Below are 20147 nucleotides of genomic sequence, written 5' to 3'. Positions count from 1 at the left end.
GTCCAAGCCGATATCGAACCGGCGCACAGAGGGGTACTTTGACCCGCAAAGGTGGTAAAAACTATCTACAGTCCTTTTAAAGTCCTAAATTAATTGTATTTATGATAAATATAATATTATTTGACATAGTTTTAAGAACTAAGATGTATTTAAAATCGCCAGCCTGTTATATCTTAAGTAACAAAATTCAGCACATTTTCTAGTAATTTTTTTTTTTTTTATTTATTTGTTGATATTTACAACTGTATAAAAAAATACAACCAGTAAATTTGATCATAATGACATGATGATATAATACAGGATGTAGAGAAACTACCCAGTAGTAGAACTCTAAAAACAGTTTACAAAGTAATAAGGTCACGAGGCCATCTTCTCTAGTAAATTAAAAATGAAAACTGATTTTTGTAATTTGATAACAATTTTTAAAAAAAGAACTAACTGTGATTTGCAGTGGCTACTGTTTTTTTAATATTAAAACTTTATCAATTGCTCTTTCCTAGCAAATAAAAATGAACGTAAGGAAGCACGGGAACTAAAAACACACCAGAACAGAACAAAAGAAACTTTTGCTGTAGAAGTAGAGTGTAGTGGTTATACAAGTAAATTTAACAATACCGCACTAAGCTCATATAAATTAAAATAGTCATAAATTGGCGAACATACTCAGATGATGATCGGCTATAATAGAAATAAATAACTGGAAATTCTATGACGTAGGGACGAGGATTGACAAGTCACTCGGATGATCAAGAGGATGTGGATACACTACAAGTCTCGTTTAGGCAGCATTCAATGTTCTAAAGATCTGGCAACTCAATTAAAAAAATAACGTGTATAACTGGAAGCCAAGAAAAAAATTGAATTTTGGCCAACTTTTCAGGTCAAATACTCCATTGTGCGACGCCCTTGTTATAGGATAAGGTTGCTAAGGTGAGGTCTGAATTCACTTGACTACAATGACCATTCTGTCAAGATTATAGCAACTAGTAGAAATATTTTTAACTCTGTCCTATTCTTGTTTTTTCTCAGCGATTATTTTGGAAGGGAATATGTTCCCTTCCTCTTATCACAGGGATTTGACACTCAAAGATTTATATACATTAAAGTATCATTTTAACTAAAAGTAATATTTCACAAGTGACCCCACACTAGGCCGCAGAATATTTGATAAAGTTGACCCCTCCCAAGGAAGAAGCCGGGTTGAATATTAATCACATGGCAGTACTATCTTCTTCCCGCTGAAACTTTGATAAATTTAATATTTCCTTAATCAAAAATCGTTTCCGGCCTTGCGAAGCACCGTTTTAGGCGCTGAAAAAATAGAAATGTCAGCCTTAGTAGGTCTTTGCTTTATCGCTATAAAGCAATTTATGTCGCTACAAAATGACGAGGAACATAAAATAAATTTTCTAACAGGATGAAAATAAATTAACCTTATCTGGCTGTAACATAAATAAAGAGCGATGTTTTTAAGTCAAAGTGAGGACAGGAACATTGGGTCATTTTAACAAATATTTATGTCAACATTTAAATAACTCATTCTAGGTAGATTTAGGAAAACATCTTATTGAAATATTTCTTTTGGTAGAAAAGTTTAACTTTGATCAAGTGTTCATAATAACAATATATTAAATGATAGTTAGTTCTTTGATTAATTGAATTAGGATCAGCATTGAGTAGGGAAATCTATTGTTAGTTTTTTGTTTGGACATTGGACAAATTAAAACTAAAACTAAATTATGAAATAAATTCGTGCACGGTAAAATATGATTTGAGTCAGAAACAATAAAAATTATAATCATTATATTCAATTTGGATAACAAAAATTTAAAAATTATAGTGAATTGGACAAAAATCTAATTTATGGCATTATTTTGAAAGTTATTTGAATACGTATAAAGGAATCATTCAAATCGTGATATTTGTTTTAAGAAGTAAGTTTTTCCTTTAATTCAATTTTAAAAACCGTAAAGTAATTGAAAAGTAATTTTTTTTTTCTTTTAGCGATTAGTCAGAAATAGTTTTAGTTCAAGAATTCAAATCAGTTCAGTTCGATTAATCTAAAAAAAATAATAAAACAAAATAAAAAAAAAAGGAGGTGTTCAGTAACTTTTGGGACTACGTTTTCACTTCCAATATTGGTAATACAACAATTACAAAAATTGCAGTATCTTCAACACAACTCCACTAATCTACACATACCAAACACATGAGAGGTTTAAGACCACCTATTTGTACTGCACGAATTGTTCACAAATCGAATCTTCTCTAACAAGTTATACCCGGAGATATAAAATAAAATAAAACGTTGAAGAAATGTTTTTTATTTTGAACTATCTTTTTTCCCATACAAAGACCTAAAAGATATTGATATGGATTGGAAGAGCGAATATTCAGCTTTCCAAAAGTTGGATTTACATAAAATGGTTCTTATGAATTTGTTGGGGAGTTTTATTTATAAATTTATTTGGTGAACGCGGGATATTGGCAGAAAAAATTATCTTCCAAAATTTATAATTTTTTGTTTATAAAACCAAATCTGACTTAATTTTCTTTGTCTACTTTACTGAAAGCGACTTTTAGTTTTTGAAATTGTTAACACACGTAACTTATTTAATTATTAATAATCTTTTGTTCTTATTCTTCCACTCCTATAGAACAAAGGTGTACGATAATATAAATTAATTCAAAAAATATCTAAAAAATTGTTTTTCTGGCTCCGCACTGGCTCATATTTCTATCCTTGGACAAGTCTTTAATACTATTCGATCTAGAATCACGAAAAAAAGTTTCATAAAAATCGATGATCCCAGAAGCCTAGTTTCCTGTTTTAGTATATAGCTCTCATAGCTATACAGGTTAGCTAATGAACTGCAATAACTCGGAAAGCGTATTAACTCAAAGAGAATTACACCTAATGTTCTTTCTCGTAATCTAAGAAACAGACAATAAACCTCTTAAACAAATATCACATCTGAGAGCGGACAGAACTTTATGATTAATCAAAAACCAAATAGTAGAGTTATAATTAGATCTACCATACTAAATACACAGGTAGATCTTCTCTTCGGTTAACGATACCTCGATGAACCACCAAGCCTCATCCACTGCCATAAACTAAATCCATTAATTGCAAAAGATTTCAACTAGCAACTATTAAAGATTTAAAGGCTTGAGAATTCGGGCTTCCATTAAAGTTACTTCGAAACAAGAACAATGAGGCTAAGGTAAATCACCAGCATGTCTTCAGTACTCATTATCAGCGAATCCATCTGATGAAATGTATACTTTTTTAAAAAATAACAAAAGAAGGAATCATCCATCCAAGAAATGTTCCCTGGCCACTAGCCACTTTTTTTTTTTCAAAATAAGCACACGGTTACTCCGGATGATTCTCGGAACACTGCGTTAATGAATCTGCCATTCCTTTTCAAAATAGGGATCGAAGCTCTTTACAACTTTGCTCTAATTGACCGCTATGTTGAAACGAAAAGGCCGATGGTATTCCAAGTTCCGAGGATCATCTTCCAAGAAGAAAGAAATTATATAACCAGCGTAGGACGGATGGACGGATTTTTTTCGATTAGATGGTGGAGGGGTGGATTGTTATTTTAGTTACAAAATTACTTAACTCGCAGCTTCTATCCAGAAATTCAAATTTTTGAATCTACAAAACTATAACCTTTCCTACTGTCCTATACACGAAACATGGCCGTGAGTAACGCAAATATAATTCAGGTGATGCTATCTCGGCGAATAAAATCAGTTGTGGAACGATCTTTCGGGTATTACAAATTGACCGTGTAACACAATCTTTGACGGTTTTCAATCCCATTTTTATAAACTTAAAGATGCGTCTCATTTGAAAATTTATTTATGAGAAACAAGAGGATAGTAAATAAAAAAAAATTATTGCACTTTTTTTTAAACCTTCTTTTAACAAATTTAAAAGTTGTACAAATTATTTTACATATTTTCAAGTTTTTTTTTAAATTTCGATTTCTCCATTCTTTATATAAAATATTTTTGTTTTTATTACATATGCATGTAAAAATAAACACATGTTTATGTACATATGCATTTAATTTTTTTATCATATAAAAATCTCTGAGGCTGAGGATGAGGCTGAAATTGTGTATTTTGGTGATGGCCAGCGGCAGGAGCTATGTATATGACGGTGGTATCAAGCCTTTGGCTAACATAAGTCTACACTTATTTTATTAGTTTTGTATTAAAATGTCGAGCAAGTAGCGGTATTAATTGATTTGCTTAAAAAATTCGAAATATAACGCGAAAAATATAGCATTTTATAAAACCTAAAGCAGGGATAATGCCTGGAAATTATGAAAATTGCTCAATATTCCAAATAATTTCCTAAAAGTGCTCAGAGAGATGAGCTATGTTCGGATATGGAACGCCCGCTGGCCAAAAGCACTCCTTTGACCTCTCGATATAGGCATCATTACGTCCCAAAGTGCAAGAGCTAACCTATTATCGAAAAACATTAGAAGAGTATAATCTTAATGTCTCGTATCCGAATCATAGAAGACCCATTACCGACCTTAATCGTGAGAATACTCTCTATGTCCGCCATATTCGGTCTATCTCTATGGTGCCTAGTTAAATTTTATGATTCAAGACAAACTAAATTTTGTTTAAATATGACTATCCATGAATAAAAGTATATGATGAATGCAAATTATTTCAAACGTTAAACCATTGTAAATATTAAGATTAAGACGAAGATTATTAAGACGCAGAAAACGAAAAAAGCTATTGAATAAGTATCCAAGATCTAAAAAGAAAGGAATAGGTAACCTATGAACATAGTTAAATCTATATGTTACAGCAGTTCAATGTCAAGGCGTATATATATGACAGTTAACGCCGTTAGTCCACTGACATTACTTGTACTATCAAATATCACCACAAATGTTAACATAGTGCTACATTACTGTCATGACTGTAACAATTAAACAGTTACACCTTGGTAGTGGCTGCTTTTTTTTTATGTAATAACTGAAACTGTACGATAGTTCACTGCCAAGGTGTATACATACGATAGTTAACGTGACAGTTACTTCTGTGAAAACCTTAAGGACGATCATAAAAACAATAGAATTAGTATTATAATATTTAAAATTACAGAATTTACTGCAAAAAATATAACATTAAGGAATATTTAACAAAATAAATAACTAATAACAAAATATAAATTGAAACAAATTTAATCAAAAACAAATAAGAAACACCGGAATGAAGATGAAAATGGCTAATAGAATTGGCTAAAACATCACAAAAATGTAAAATATAGATATAGAATAAATTTGGAAAATTACTTATTATTATAAATTTTATATTAAAAATAAGATGTGATTAATATGGTTCATAAGGTTCTTCCTTAGTCCATGAAAATGATATTTAATAATAGAAAAAGGTATATTTTAACTAAGGATTAAATAATAAATATAATCTTAAATTATTCCCGACACACAGAAGCCTACTGACCACTAAATCAGAAATTGAAACAATGTGCAGACCATCCCTACCCTTTACCCTTTACTTGGCTGCACTTCAGGAAATTAGGTTGTTTGAAAATGTATTTTGAGAGACTTTAATAATGCACTTATCAGTTAGATAACTTATTTAAACCAGACTGAAACATTAACTAATCAGTAAAAAATTGCTAATAATAAGTCCTTACAGAATATATTGTAGGGTACCCTACGTGGCGGTCCACCCCAAGGTCCTCGTGGTCCACCGGCTGAAAACCACTGATTTAATTTACTTTCGAATAACTGGAGAAGAACCTAATTGAGGATTGAAGGTTTTATTTTTTTTAATTTAATAAAATGTATTTTAAGACCACTTTGTATAATTTTTAAAAAAAATTAAGAAAAGATTTTACCTCAAAAACCATAAGATTTAGGATTTTTTCCGAATATTTCATTTTAAAAAAGAAAAGAATAAGATAAAAAGGTTCAAAATAGTGAATTTTCTTGTTCATTTTTTTTTTTTTGTTAATAGTTTATTTTAAATAGTTGAATACGTTCTTAAATTGGCTGAGTTAAAATAATTGAGATAAATAGTTAAACAATTATCCACCTATCTACCCCATACTCACTAAACCTAGCTCCACATAAATTACTAAAACACCCCTTCACGTAAGTAATGGCTGTGAAATATTGAAAAATATGCATACCGCCAGCCCTAGTAATAATATGGATCTCCTCTTAATACCGTTCTTTTAAATATTACTCTTTTGTCACTTTATATAGATTGTATAAATATTGCTTCTTAAAAAAATTAATAAAAATAAAAAACTATTTAAAACGCCAGATAATTATTTTCCAATAGAAATTCCACTTTACGCTCATTAACCTGTCTATCCACAAATCAGACATCCATTTACTAGATATTAAAGATTTTCTTCAGTATTACACACCTGTCCTTTCACTTTCTGGATTCCTAGAACGTTAGTAATTTATATCATAAACTTGTAATGGACATTTTTTTTTTAATTCCATAAAAAATTCCCAAAAATTAATAAAATTAATTTAAAATTCTAACTAGTTCATGATCCGGAAATTCCTCTGTAGAGGTTAAGTTCAAATAAAATCCAGCTTAGTCATAAGATGTAACAGTTTGCAAGGCACTGAAAGCAGTGAGCTCGTATACGCACAGGCAGTATATTAATCACTTTTTGTTTCACATATTTTTTCATTTAAGTTCATATGAATGGAAGAATTTATATGTTAACGTCCTTTAATTATTTTTACTTCAAAAATCGTTCATAAGTCACAACGTTTCAGAACTATAATCCCATCTTAGGTTCTCTACAGAGTACTGCAACGGCATTTTAGATACTCAACAGGTACTCTGTAGATTCAATTAATTCAGTATATATAACAAATTCTCTATACCTTACTGATTTCTATATACATGTTTATCCTACCTTCTGTCATGTTTTACATTTTATTTCTTAAAAGTGCATCATTTTTGTGCACATAACCCTTTTCACTTGATACAATTTTTTTTTGGTTGAAGTGAAATATTTTGTAAATCAGAAAAAAAAATAACAGATATATCTTCACAATAATTTTTTCTTTTAAGGGTTACAAATGTATATATAACAATTACTATGAAATAAAAATGCTATTAAAACTCCTGCCATTTTGAGGACGTTTCGGACTCATTGTCCATTTTCAAGTCAGTATGAAAAATTATTAATAATTTCAACATTATCAAATTAAATTATTTTTTTACTATTTCTCAATTATTATCAAGAACTATGAGAAAACTGTTAGAAGGAAATATCCATATATAATAATATAGTGAGGTGTAGATAGTTGACCGTAGATTAATGATTGGAGAAGTTTGTTAGGGGGTGCGGTCAGCAAAGAACAACATAAATAAACAAAACCATATTTATTTATTTTATGCCGACGTTTCGACCTGAATTTCAGGTCTTCATCAGGGGTTATGGCGTAGAAGGTAGGCCTGTAACTGAATAATAAATATAGGTAAATATATAAATATAAACTGAATAATAAATAATAATATAGGTATTAATACGATGGATGGTGTAATGTTACGATATATATATATGTTTTTTTTTTTCAATTATCGTAATATGATTTTAATTTTGAAATAAAATGATTTTCACATTCATAAAAATTAATAAAAAAAGAAAAAAATGAACAAGAAAATTTACACTTTTGAACCTTTTTTCTATCGCTTATTTTTACCTTATTCTTTTCTTTTTTAAAATGAAATATTCGGAAAAAATCCTAAATCTTATGGTTTTTGAGGTAAAATCTCCCAATTATTATCAAGAACTATGAGAAAACTGTTAGAAGGAAATATCCATATATAATAATATAGTGAGGTGTAGATAGTTGACCGTAGATTAATGATTGGAGAAGTTTGTTAGGGGGTGCGGTCAGCAAAGAACAACATAAATAAACAAAACCATATTTATTTATTTTATGCCGACGTTTCGACCTGAATTTCAGGTCTTCATCAGGGGTTATGGCGTAGAAGGTAGGCCTGTAACTGAATAATAAATATAGGTAAATATATAAATATAAACTGAATAATAAATAATAATATAGGTATTAATACGATGGATGGTGTAATGTTACGATATATATATATGTTTTTTTTTTTCAATTATCGTAATATGATTTTAATTTAGAAATAAAATTATTTTCATATTGTGTTGTACAATCAAAAATGTTGTTTATTGAATAATGCTGAAATTTTTGATGATTTTATCTTGATATTAGTAACTGATTTGAAAATGGACGGTAGGTCCGAAACGTCACAATAACAATAAAAAAATAGCAGGATTTTTAAGAGCACTTCTGTTTCCCATAAATTGATATACATCACAGATATAAATTACAACATTGATTGACATTCCTTTTTATTTAAAAAAAAAAAATCCACCACTGACTGAAATTATTCAGAAATCTTGAAAGTTCATATTTTTTTAAATAAAATGCATTATTTAAAATAATTAAAACATGAAAACCCGGTATTAGGGTATGTAAACATTTATACCACAGATACAGGTTTTTTATATACTAAAAATTTAAAGTAAATAACAAAATAATAAGAATGCTAAGAATAGGTAATAAAACAAAAATGATATTGTAACAATATTGACAGCAATCTATGAATTTGAAGCTTTAAATATTTGGATATAAAACAAAATTTGGGAGCCAAAGAGGGTAGAGTAAAACACGATATTAAAAATTTTGTTTACAGAAATTTTATTAGACATTTACTATATGAATGGCAACGTCATAAATATGATAAATGATTGCAGGAGCTGAACTATAAATTATAAATTACATGTCACAGTAAATTACTAATTTACTATAAATCCTTCATCAAATATATCTTTACAATTATAAATACAACTCAATAATTGCTAACGAGGAACATTGCTGCTAAAAAAAAATGTTGAGTTATTATTTATAGAAGGTAGAAATTTTAAACAACTTCAAAAATATATAGATTTTCATTTTAATAGAATTCTTGCACCAAAAGGCCCTGAACGGCTTCGTATTGTACAGGGCAGGGAGACTTGAATGGGGGTGCAGATTGGCAACTGATACAAAAGGACAGCCAATGGCATCGAAGGGGAGGTGCCCCTAAGCCCTCAGTAAATCCATAAACAAGGGAGTCGTACAACTAGGATTTTGGATCCATTTGGAATTTTTCTTAATTTAAATTTTCTTGGCCGGTAAATACAATTCAAGTTATAGCATCGCGGCGTATAAGATGGACGTGTAAGGTTGTAGGGCTTAGTAACGAGCGGATCCCTAAAATGTTAATAAACACTGAAACGATGGGTAATCGTCTGAGGGGTAGACCGCAACGTAGATAGGAGGATTACGTTAAAACTGATTTAGTAGAATTGGGTTTGGAGGGGCATCACTGGAAGGATGTATGTAGAGAGCGATTGGTTATATCGGCATCGAACCATCGGGTTCGTTAGACCTTCATTGTCATTGTGTTATTAAAATTTTCTAGAAATACTTCTACTACTATAACACATAAATTAGAAATGGGAACCTGGAAAAAGATGAGTAAAATGCCAGAATTTTTAGAAAAACAATATTCCTTATTAATAACTTATGAAAAACGTATGCCATTAGTACCATATGGAGATGCTTCGATCCATTTTACTGAAATTTTAAACAATTATTCGGTTTAAATAAAATCAATAGTATCCAATTATGTCTCAAACACTCTTTAGTAAAACTTTAAATGTCCAACGTTTTGGCCAACCTGGCAATCCTCAAGGACAATCTATCAATTAATACCCTTAATTAAACACTCATTATTAACAATTTAAAAATACGTTATCACTAATAAATAACGATACCTTAACTATAAATTCACTCCTCAAATCCAACTATTAATTTTTTTCCAGTCTATTCTGCCGACGTCTCATAATTTTAGTCATATCACCCTTTGAAACAATAAAACAATAGGTAATCTTATTAATTTATTAATCAGCTTACCTTGTAATTTTTATACTTTTAATTTTTAAAACCTATAATTATAAATTATCTTACACTATTATCACTTACATATCAACAGTGATTTTTAACCTTTATTTAAATCAGGCCAACCATGTAATCAATTTATTACAAATTGTATTTTTTCTATTATTAAAAATCCTATCAAAGTTAATTGTAGGCAGTGACATAAAATTTAACCATATTATTTATAATTTGATTTTGCTTAAAATATTTGCATCATGTTGGTTCATATTACTTGTAATTTTATTTCAGACTCGAAGAAAGTATTAGATTATATAAAAAATTATTTGACCTAAAAGAAATAAATCGAAGCGTCGAAATGTCGGCATAAATAAATATGTTTTTGTTCATTTATGTTGTTCTTTGCTGACCGCACCCCCGACCATCTTTTCAATCAGTAATCTACGGTCAACTATCTACAACTCACTCGAAATAAATAATATTAATAAATAATATTAATAAATTTCATAATATTAATAAATAAATTCAAAATGATTAATTACCATTTCTTGTAATCAATCCAAGGGAGAGAATAAAACATATAAATAAATAATTAATACTGTTCTGATTCACATTGTATTCTGGTTCACATATATATCAATAGATTGGCTACCCCTTTAATATGTAAATGACAACATTTAATACTTCTCAATGATTTATCATGAAATTTTTATGTAATCGCGTTAAAAAAATAAATACAAATTACAGAATTAAAATGTTTTTATTGTTTCTTGAATACATTTCTGCTCACCAGACATTCACATACTCCCGGACATCTGTGAATGAATTGTAATCATCACCATGGAAATTTTTGTCAGTTGATAATTATAGTGGAGACAAAAAATAAAAAAAAAAAAAATTCCAAAATCTATTTGATAAATTATAATAGCAAGGAATTGTACTATGAAAATTTACTCTATCAAAACCTAATAGGAGGTGGTGAAAAAATAAGTTTAAGTTTAATCGAAATAGGTTAAGTGTTTTAAAGGCTGTAGAACACTTTAAAATCGAAATGGTCATTTACCATTTATTTTTAGATTAGATTAAAACTAATATCTAAGACGGTGGTAAAATTTATGTATCAGCAGTTCAACAATTTACGGCTATCCCTATATAAGCCTACACATTGCCCCAAGGCGAAAAAAAAATTACACTTTACCTCTTTTATTCAACACTGTACTGAATATCTCGCCACTCATTGCTTTTAATTATTTTTAATCAGAGATGGGCAAGAACGTGCTATTAATATAACTACGAAAAAATTGACACGGATGCAATATTTAGTAATTAATGGCTCATTAATGGATAAACATTTTATCAATGTTTATAACAACAACAATAGTTTTGCAAAAACAATACAATTTAGTTAAAGTTTTATTTATATTTAATTTTTGCCTAGCTCTGGTCTTGTTGTATTATGAAATTGTAAATTGCTATAAGATGTTTTGATATATTTTATATATTTTGTTCTTCGAAAGTGATGAGGAAAAAAATGATCCGTGTAAACTGATCTATATATCACAGCTTAAACATTTTTATTTCTTAATTTTAGCACTTAGAATTAATTATACAAAATCAAAGTAAAAAATAATTAGGCAGATATAAATAAATATATGATATATGATGGTAAATAAAAATTTTATTAACACTAATATAATTAATAACATTATTATGGATGATTACACATACTGGAGTTTTCTCGTTGATTACAAGCTGAACTACAAATACGTTTTCCTATTTCCAAGTTTATAACTCAACTGGAAATAAATTAGAGTTTTTATTGCTGTTGAAGTGAGTGAGAAAATTTTACTTGCTGCGTATGAGCGAGTTTAACTAGATTCGAAACGTAAGCTACTAGCTATTGCAAGCGACTCCACAAAAAGGAGCTCAAAGCAACTACACAAGCATAATATAAAAGCAATTACACTTTCGCAATATATAGACCCCTCTTTCGGCACTGACCTTTCGACATTAAATTTTGAAGATTATTTATGATTTCTTTCTTTTTATATTTTAGGCGATCAGGTAAGTTCGTTTCTGAAAATACTAAAACAAAAAGACATTTCTCAGATTTAAAAAACTAATTTATTTACAAGTACAACGATATTACGTGATGTATAAGGACAGAAACATATTGGATGAACAGTTAGGCAATACCTAAGAGAAGAGAATAATGAGAAGCAAGATGCGAGTCCAATCTCCGCTGGGAGCCTTTGCGTGGGGATCAACCGCAGTTTGTATCTTAAATATTTATGACGAACCAAAAGTGAAACGCCGTACATTTAATATAGGGCAAGGGTGGATTCTGGGATGTGAATGCTCACCCGAGGCTAGGATCAATAATTCATAGTATACGCTATGGGGTCTATCTCTCCTCTGTCTGAAATCTGAGAGATTTTCTCTTCTCATATGTTACAGGATACCAAGAAATCCCGAGCCTAGGAATAAATCTCTCTTTTATGAATTGCTGTAACAGTACGCTCCATGCAATATTTATTAAATCTGCATAAATTATTAATAACTGTATTAAAAAAAAAATAGTGAAATATGAACCCGGCAGAAAAATTCCCTTGCCCTATTTTGGCTAAATTAAACTCATATTAAAAACAGTAATGGATTTTTAAAAATAATAATAAATAAAAAATATATAAGCATGGCGGTCAATTAAGGTACAACATATTTTAAAAAATGTATTTAATGATATAGGCCTTTTAACCTTTCGATATGTCCATAAAGTTTTCAGCAGCAGCCCTCACGAAGCCCAGGAAACTATTAAATAGCTTTTTTATAATATCGTGTCTTAATTGACCACCACCCGGACTATCTACCTAGATTATATTTCATACTGTCTACTATATTCTAATAAAAATATGACTCATCCTGATGAACTCAAATACATACACTAACATGCAGTAACACCATTTTAATTTACAATTTTAATAATAGAAGATAGACGAGTCATCAGACTATCGACGGTAAGAGATTTTCAATTCATGCAAGCAATTAAAAAAATATATGTATCCTAAAAATTTCAAATTTATTTTAGATAACAAGGAAAATTTGGTTCCATATTTGTGTGTGCCCAAATCCATGTTGGGCCAAATACCGAGTAATGTTAATCTGATTTTTATGAATTAAATTTGCGGAGAATGTGCGGGTCAGTATCTTGATGGTCTAATATCAATTTTATCTAATTCCATCCACTACTTTCGCTAGCGTGTCCGGGAATGAATAAAAATTCATTCATTTTCTCGACGCACCTAAATTTCGAAACGGCTAGTTCAATTGAATGCAAATTCATAGGAATGTTGAAATTAGTGGTGATATTTGGATTTGTTCATATTCCTTCAATTCTTTCTCTTATGTAAGCACAAATTAATTATATGATACTTTATGTAATTTTAATAAATAAATATAGATATAGATTCTTGAGCCGTTTTTTCAAATAAACTTAAAAATATGCAAAATCGATAAAGTGGAACCTACAGTTGATTTTATGAAGACAAAAATTGTTTTAACATCCCAGGGACATACTCAGCCTTAAATATATATTTTCAGTTTTCTAGGACTTCTCGTTTTTGAGCTTGACTGTACCTACACATAAAATATTTTGCAGGACTTGTTTCTTTGCACTCGGAGGCGGTATTTCTGTGAAAAACAGGAATTCGAAATTTTTCACAATCGTAATACAATTATAAATATTTATTTATTTTTTACAAATATTTCAGACACAGATAAGGGAAAGTATAAACAGATAGAAATAATGAGGTTTCTATACTGTGACGTACTCGGCACAAGTTTTCTCACATTCAATTTTCCTCCCATGGTTCAATTCATTCCTTTCTTCTTTAAATAAGCCTAGTAATATTCATTAATTAAATTTTTTTTAATAGCCACAAGGCAATCGAAGGAATTATAAACTACCAGATATACATATACCTACTACCTATATGTATGAATTCAATTACTCAATTCGTCAGGGGGATACAAAAAAAGTTTGAAAGTCGATTTACAAATTATTATTATAAATGTTTCCTTTTTATTAATATTAATATTGTAAAAAATAAATAAAAAATTGTAATCTTATTAATATTTATCAATCAATCTTTTTTTACGATCAATATCGTCGATGTTATAAATATTTCATTTATTGACTGACCATTTTTGATCTTCCTGTTATATTTCACGTTCTAATATACAATTTATTGTTAAGTCTAAAGAGGGCGGGAATGCAGTCAGGAAATTATTTTATAAAAAATAAAGATTACGTGTGTTACACACTATACCCCAACTTTCAATTCTTTTAAATCTAAATCTCAAAGAATATTGTGCATGCTTAATTGTTAATAATTTTATCTGTTTTAGAATATTTACAAGGAATGAATGATACCAATTTGTTATTAAGAGGTCAGGAGAAAAAAAAAAAAAAAAATGGCGGAGCCGTAAGTTTCACAATACTCAATAACACTTAAAAGTACCGCAATATTTGCAGGGTGCTACGTGAGGGACAGCTGATTACGCTTGGCTCTTGCAGCATTGAAGTAAATAACCACTAGGACAGGTGCTTGTCAGCTTATGTCAAACCGAATCTAAAGGACTAATATGGCTAATTTATCATTCGTTTTCTTATTAAGGAAGGCAATTCTTTGTCATAAAATTTGATGTATTTTCAATGAATAATTATAAAAAATGAAAATAAAATTAAAAAAAAACTAAAAATGATCTTCGGAATTGTGAATCATCATCATAGTTTGAACTATCGATATTGATTGGTTCAAACGAAAGATTTTATGCAAGAACAACTAATACAAATTTTGGTTCATAATGAGATTAGTTATGTAATCGCATATATATCTATGCATGTAAATTTTACACTTAAACATGATTATTGATATTATACATAGCAAAATATTGTAGGAATAAAAAAAAAAGAGATGAAAAAATAAGAGTATCTATTACTTCTATTTTGAAATATTAAAATGAAATATATGCATGAGTTCTTGAAAAGGTCAAAACATATAAAATAAGTCAAAACCATTAAAGAGAGGAACAAAATACACGAAACAAACATACGCTATAAAATACTTCAGACAATAAGAATATTTCTCATGTGTACATAAGAAAAAAACATATATAAAAGTAAATAAGAGTGAACATAACTAAATAAGTGACTTTACCAAACAAATCGGTTAACTTCTAAGTATTTAAATTTATAATGAATAAAAGATACATGAGAAGTTGTAAACAGATGTACTGATACGCATTTAAATAAATAAACACCATTAACAAGAATAAATATACTGATACAATTTTTGTAAGTTAAAAAAAAAAATAATTAAAACAGAAACTAAAAATTCATAGATAATAAAGCTAATAGAGTAAATAAGTTGGGAAAAGATATTGCATTAAAATAGACTTAATGAAAATATGGTAAAAGATATAGTCAGTTAGCCAATTCCATAATAAATAATCAGTATATGGTTCTCTAAAGTATTCCATTTTAAGTATTACGTCTGATAATAACTCTCTGGAACTTTGAGATTTCCTAGGAGATATGTGAAGGAATACTATTGTTCTATACAACTTCAGTCTTTATGTTTATCCTTCTAAGGAACATTTCATTATAGTTTTAAAAGTTTTATTTTATATATTTCTAAATATTTATAATTGTTTTTCAATTTATTCTTCTAAGTACATATTTTCTATTTTATTTAAAATATGTTTAACTATTTCGCCGTTTTTGCATTTATTTTACATACGAGTATTAAACTTTTTAGTGGATCCTTTTTTTTTTAATTTAAATTAATTTTTTTTATATCAGAAAAGAAACAAAATCATGGATTAAAATCATCGGAGAGCTAGGGTTCTACTATTTCGTTCCTTTAAGCCAGAATTCTTTATCCATTTTTATATCAAAACAAACCAAAAGTTGAAAATTCTGATTTAGGTTTGGTTTTTAAACTGGCATATAGTTGGTTTTAAATTAAACATTTCGAATTAGTAGGAAAAAAACAACAATTTACGAGTAACGAAAGGAGTACTATGCAACCGAGCATAGTATAGAATTTATTTGTCTTACCTGGTCTAACTTTATGATTTATACCATACGTTAACTATTATTTTACATTATGATTAATGAATAATAAACTAAATAAAATCATAATTTTAATAGAAGAATATATATTTTTTTAAAGAAATGGAACAGCAATAAAACCTGTTCTTATTTGAGGTCGATGGTGGCTAAAACAGGTATCCACTGTTTTACATTTCAATGACAGATTGAAGTTATTATAATATCATAATAGACAATTACCTAATTACTGTATAATTAGGTAATATTATTTAGTATAAGAGCGTGTAATAATACTTTTAAGATATTTTTTTGGATGATATTGAATTGTATAATCAATAATAATAAATCTGTATAACAACAAAATTTGAAAGTATTCAAAAATGAAAATTAGGCAATAAAGCGTTAATTAAATGTAAATCATTTTATTTAAAGATTTATTGACTTTAAATAAATTATAATTGACTTTATAAACATATTAGAGTTCAAAACACTTTAGCAACTAATTGTAATATATGTACATAATTTATAATCGTAGAAATAAACAAGCTTCTGATTTAGAAAACTAGAAAAGGAAAAATATATAAATAACCTTATAGCTTCAGGGTGCATATGTGCGTGGACCCTCCAAACATTATGTCTCATAAAACATCAAATGATAGCCCTATTAACATCAGAATTAAAAGAACGGAAATATTAGCATGAGAGAAAAGTCATAAAAGTGAATAGGAATACAAATGGAACGGTGGGAGAAGATCCTGAAACAGTTATTTTGACATAAGGCACGGCTCCCCGCTCCAGATAAGAAGAGACTCTGATAGGCCGGGCAAGGGGGAGGAGTGGGGAAACAGGCATGCTGATTGGCCGAAGGGAGTCCCTTCTCCGTTGGCCCCGCCCCTTCTCAGCCAGGGGTGTCCCAGTGGGCCCCCAACTGTGGAGGTGTGTGTATCATGTTGCTCAGGGCTTGAGCTCATCGTTATCTTCTCTCGGCTATCGAACTCTCTTCCGCACCTCGATTTCTTTCTCGAGAACTGTCAGTCACAAAGCTGTATAGATGTTAATTATAGACACGGCAGAACGTTTTCGCCAGCTCCTCGCAAACAATCCTGCTCTCAAAACTCCAAACGTGAGTACATAATAAATATTATAAAAAATATATGTTTAAGACACTACTGATATATTGGAAGAGCAGAATTATAAGAATATGCAAGAGGGTTTTACTTCCTTACCCTTCTCCAGTATTTAAAACAATTTAACCAGACATTTAACTAATTCAAAATGATGTAACGTTATTTAAATAGTTCTGATTACTATCGATTCTGATGCTCACTTAATTATTTTCCATTTCTAAAGTACCCATTCGCCAACAACATTGTCAATTTTTAAATAAAGTTATTAATTATTGCAATGTATTCAAAACTAGTTCTTTAAAGACTATTATTGTACTACTATCAATGCACTTGGTAACTTTAAACTAAACATTTGAGGACATCAATAAGGTTTAAACTACTTAACTACCGGCATTATGCATTGAAGTCATAACACAAAAGTCTTTAAAGGGTATTCGCCTTACATATATTTATTTGTTCGGAATTTAATGACATTGAATTAATATATTTGCCTCAGATAAATAATTAATAATGAAATAGTTTTGACTACTAAGTATTATTTAACAAGTAACTATGCTGAATACGGAATATATCATAGCTAAGATAGTTGATTAGGCGTGGTCCTTTATAAAAATCAAATTCAGGAGGTTCTGAGCATACGAGAATTTATATTCAATTTACTAGCCACAAAATAATGGTGCACTATCTATTATAGTAATAGATAATAGACGAAAATACTTCATTTCTTTTGTGAAAATAATAATAAGGTTTATATTATGTTATACCAATTACCATCTTTTACTAGCCATATAAAATTCTTAAATTGGCTCTTGTAAGTTATAGTAGTGCAGAAATTAAGTGAATTTCAAAAATACGCATGTAGATTAAAGCACCTCCTTATCAGAGGGTCTGCCACCATCAGTAGTATCAGTAGCATTAAATATAAGTTTTTTTTTTTTTATTCAATACATCTATAGAGCTTTTTTATTTTATTTTTTATTACAATACTATTCTGATTTTATTGTACTTAAATGGCAACGTAAAGCCTTATTTAATTAATACATTTATCTTATCATTTATCATGTATAGTATATTATTATGCATAAGTATATTATTAAGTATTATAATCAAAATGACCTGTTTCATAAGTTAGAACATAATTATCAATGGAACCAATATTATTATTTATTTTTTTACGTATGCCTATAATATTTATATGATTAGTCTATTTATTTGCTTGTTTCAATGAATGATATTTGTTATATTCTTAGTAGATTTGCTGTCCATACTCATTTTTGTCTTCTTTTTCTTGAAATAATTATAATTAAAGTTGCTATACTTTTTCATATAATTAGTTTAATACATAATTTGACGATATAAATAATGTATCCAAACAGGAAGCAGAACTATGGGAATTATTTTACTTTATACACCTAACTACTACTTCAGTGTACAACATTGTAAAGCTTCTAGGTATAAAGTGATTTCAACGCTGAGAAACAGCCCCATTGTTCAAGGTCCAAATGGATATCCATCATAGCTATTGAAATTAAACAAATAAATATTACTAAAAATGTACCATATATTTATGTTACATTTTTAATTATAACTATTTTCCTACATGTAAAGACAAGAAAAATTCGTCATTACATCTGTACAGAAACAGGTCAGTAAGAAGGATTAAAACATGCTTCATTTAGTGGACACCAGGTATTCCGTTTTAAAGTCGTCGAAAAAAAAAATTAGGTAAATTTACATTTAAAAAAAAAATGTAATTGATATTTTAAATGGTAATGTGCTTTGAACTATACTCAATTTTTAATAACCAAATTCACTTAAAATAACTAAATAAAACTGACTATTTACATATTACATACATTAAGATACAATATGGTAGACGGTATTTAACTGGGATAGAATTATGCATTTGTATTATGCAATATCAAATATAAAAATAAATACAGTATTTATATTCTATTAATAATAATAGTACATTAACTAATAGAGGTTTAAATAATTTATGTTTCCGGCAGAAAATCGAAAGGCAGCACTAAGCTAATTGGGTAGGAAATGTCGCGAGGCAGCGAAGACAGAAATCATAACTGTAAATTGCGGGAAACCCAAGTTCGGTAATGAGCGTATATAATTAACTTCGGAAAGGGATTAGCTGAACGTAGGTGATGTATGCGATCGATTTAGAAAGCTCCTTGCTACCACTCTCTTAGGATCCTGAAGGTTGCTATGGGACGATATTCTTATCAGGAGTATACACAACCGAACATCATGTTCGGTACCTCGGACAGAACGTAACGCACTGTCGGACATCATGACCTCTTCCGTCGGCCGGGTTTCTCCTCCGAATGGCGGGAAACATGAGGAATACAGCTTAGTCATCCGGCTTTCACAACAGCTCCAAGCACCTCCATCAACTCGAAAAACGATAATAAGAAAACAAAACGAATCAGGTTCCATCCATCACGGGGCCATTATTCCCGTTTTAGAATTCATTGTACAAAACACTTGCTATAAAACTGTTCGTTCCCATCTTACGTTGCAAGTTTTTTCTTGACTAATGTCAAGGAAACGTCCGCAAGGTCTTTCTAAGTAAATTATATAAATTTTACTTGTAATGCCGGATCTGGAGGTTAAGCGTATCACACCTCGTACTGAATAAATCATTCTTTTTGGAATGTCCTTAATTATACTCAAAATATTGTGTTCATGCATTCTTCCAATCTCACTCAAATAAAGCTAATCACTAACGATTTAATAATCTATGATTAGTTAAATATCTTCCTCTGAGGTTCTACAGAGATGTATTGATGAATTCCAGATAAAGGAGCTCCGGTTCCATCATTTCTCACTATCTCGGGAAAACATTTATTTTATTTGTTTATTTTTTTTTTGTTC

The 20147-nt window shown here is 29.3% G+C and overlaps 1 protein-coding gene across 1 annotated transcript in view; it reads left to right on the top strand.

Moving 5' to 3' along the window:
* The first annotated feature begins 17059 nt into the window (after window positions 1-17059).
* LOC106678642 (nuclear receptor subfamily 1 group D member 2) overlaps window positions 17060-20147 on the top strand; it is a 68520-nt gene continuing 65432 nt past the window's right edge. The window contains exon 1 of the mRNA XM_014417286.3: window positions 17060-17254. Coding sequence (XP_014272772.1) covers window positions 17183-17254 — 72 coding nt within the window. The 5' untranslated portion in view covers window positions 17060-17182. The remainder of the gene's footprint in view (window positions 17255-20147) is intronic.

Source organism: Halyomorpha halys, unplaced genomic scaffold (assembly GCF_000696795.3).
Source record: "Halyomorpha halys isolate HHAL.00 unplaced genomic scaffold, Hhal_1.1 Scaffold151.1, whole genome shotgun sequence".
Classification (NCBI taxonomy): domain Eukaryota; kingdom Metazoa; phylum Arthropoda; class Insecta; order Hemiptera; family Pentatomidae; genus Halyomorpha; species Halyomorpha halys.
Note: the sequence above shows the minus strand (reverse complement) of the source record. Positions and strands in the feature narration are given on the sequence as shown.